The sequence below is a fragment of the Trametes versicolor genome (assembly GCF_000271585.1).
Source record: "Trametes versicolor FP-101664 SS1 unplaced genomic scaffold TRAVEscaffold_234, whole genome shotgun sequence".
NCBI classification, from domain to species: Eukaryota; Fungi; Basidiomycota; class Agaricomycetes; order Polyporales; family Polyporaceae; genus Trametes; species Trametes versicolor.
Genome location: NW_007360554.1, coordinates 1 through 2,251, shown reverse-complemented (window position 1 = coordinate 2,251; position 2,251 = coordinate 1). Strand labels below are relative to the sequence as shown.

Here is a 2,251-nt window from a genome sequence, read left to right as displayed (position 1 = left end):
GGGCGGGCGGGGAGCTGCTCGATGCGGCGGCGGCGGCGGACACGGAGTCAGGGCACACCGCTACGATGGCGCCCCCGTACGACCCGCCCACGCCCCGCAGACGACCGTATACGCCACGGGGACGCCCCGCCTCCGCCCCAGACATGCTCCGCGCCCGCGCCCGTCGCGCAGAGCGGGCGGGAGGCGGCGCGCCCGCCGCCAAGACGGTGCGCCCGCGCGCGTCCGCCGCGCCGCGCCGCCGCGAGAACGCAGCCGCGCGATGTACGCCCCAGGGCCGACATGTACGCTGCGTCCCAGCCCGGTCCGGGAGAAAAATGCGTTTGCTGCGTGTGGTCAAAGGGGGGACCCTTGCGGCGCGGCCGCGCACGGCGGGATCGCGCTCGCGCGCGGACGGCGCGTCGGCGAGCTTCCAAACGGCGATGGCGCACTCCTATGCATCGGGATGCGTCCCCGGGGCGATTCCCAGCGCGATCCGGGCACATAAAATCCGGGCTGTTTGGTGCGATTTCATGGGCGGATGGCGGGCGGACACGCAGATTCGCGCACCGCGGGCCCCCGTCGTGTCGGACCGCGGCGTACGTTTGTGCGCACATGCCTGCAGACGTCCTTGTGCGTTCCGCGCTGCGTATGGGCGCGTTCGACCGGTGTGGACGGCGGCTGTGTCGTGCGGGACGACGGGGGAGGCGGGGCTGCGTCCGTGGACAAGTGGACCGAGCGCGCCGACGACGCGCTGCGCGGGCTCGAGAACGCACGGGCATGATGTATGCACCAGGGTGCAGGTTTCAGGTGAGTTTCAGCGTCGTCTGAGAAGAAAAGGTGCTCACCGAGTGTTTTTCAAAGGGGGGACCCTTTGCATCGTGGCCGCGTACATACGGATCGAGCTCGCGCACGGACGTCGCTCCGGGGAGCTACCAAAACACGATGGCGCGGTTCTATGTAACAGGGCGCATCCGTACAGTGAATCCCAGCGTCATCCGAGCAGGTGAAATTCGCGACGTTCAGTGCGATTTCATGGGTCGGGAGGCCGGCAGACACATAGATTCGTGCGCGGCGGGCCCTCTTCGTGTCCTACCGCCGCGCGATTTCGCGTACGCACCCCTGTGTACGTCTCTGACTGGCTCCCGCTGCGTTTGAGCGTTGAGGATGTCGTGAACGCCGCCCACGTCGTGCTAGATGGTGGGGGAGCCCGTACTGCGTCCCCAGAAAGGTCGACCTCCCGCACGGACGACACGACGTGTCGCTCCGAAAACGCACCACCACGATCTACGCGCCAGCGCCCACACGTCCTGTGAGTTTCAGCCTCTCCGGAGCAAGAACCCATCTGACCGAGTGTTTCGCAAGGAGTCCCGACGCCGTGCGCACAGATTCGACGCTCGCACACGCACGACACCCCGGGCGATGTCCAAACCACTCCTCCGCGCTCCTACGCACCCGGGCGCACGCGCACAGCGAGCTGCGGCGCCGTCCGCGCACATCGAACTCGGGGCGTCGCGCGCGATTTCATGGGCGGGACCCCCGGCGGACACACAGAATCGTGCGTCCCGGGCCCTCCTCGCGTCCTGTCGCCGCGCGTTTTCGCGTACGCACTCTCGTGCACGTCTCCGTATGGCCCCCGCACCGCTTGAGCGCGTATGGACGGCGTAGGAGCTGGGGATGGTGGGATAGGTCGCGGGGAAGCCTGTGCTGCATCTCCGGAGAGAGGTTGAGCTCGCGCGCCGACGACGTACCGTGCTGCTTCGAGAACGCGCGGACGCGATATGTGCGCCATGGCGACTATGTACTGTGAGTTTCAGCCTTGTTCGAGCCGAAACGATGCTGATACGAAGTCCTCTCCAAAAGTCCCCTCTTACTCCCGCCGGACAAAGATCGCGCTCCTGCGTGGGCAGTACTTCAGGTCGCGCAGAAAACACGCGACGCAGCACTTGTACGCACCAAGGAGCGTACCCACAGCGCGTTTCAGCGCCGTGCGCGCACTTCTCAATTGGCGACTTTCGCGCGATTTCATGGGCGGTAACTCCGCGGACACACAAATTCGCGCGTCCCGGCCCTCCACCACGTCCTACCGCCGCGCTGCTTCGCATGCGCACTCCTGGATAGGTCCACGCTCGTGTCCCACCGCGTCGCAGCGCGTCCTACCCGTTCTGGGAATATCGACCATGTCACCGGGAGAAGCTTGGCCTCCGTACCCCCGCGCCCCAAATGTCGAGCTCGGCCGCCACCGTCGCAACGTCCTGCTCCCACATTTGAACGG

The 2,251-nt window shown here is 66.9% G+C and overlaps 1 protein-coding gene across 1 annotated transcript; it reads left to right on the top strand.

Moving 5' to 3' along the window:
* Nucleotides 1-65: 65 nt before the first annotated feature.
* On the top strand, nucleotides 66-760 carry TRAVEDRAFT_54846 (uncharacterized protein; the record flags this gene model as incomplete). Its single annotated transcript, XM_008047774.1, has 2 exons — nucleotides 66-281; nucleotides 602-760. The coding sequence occupies 2 exons, from the start codon at nucleotides 66-68 to the stop codon at nucleotides 758-760; spliced, it is 375 nt and encodes a 124-aa protein (XP_008045965.1).
* Between the last annotated feature and the right edge of the window lie 1,491 nt (nucleotides 761-2,251).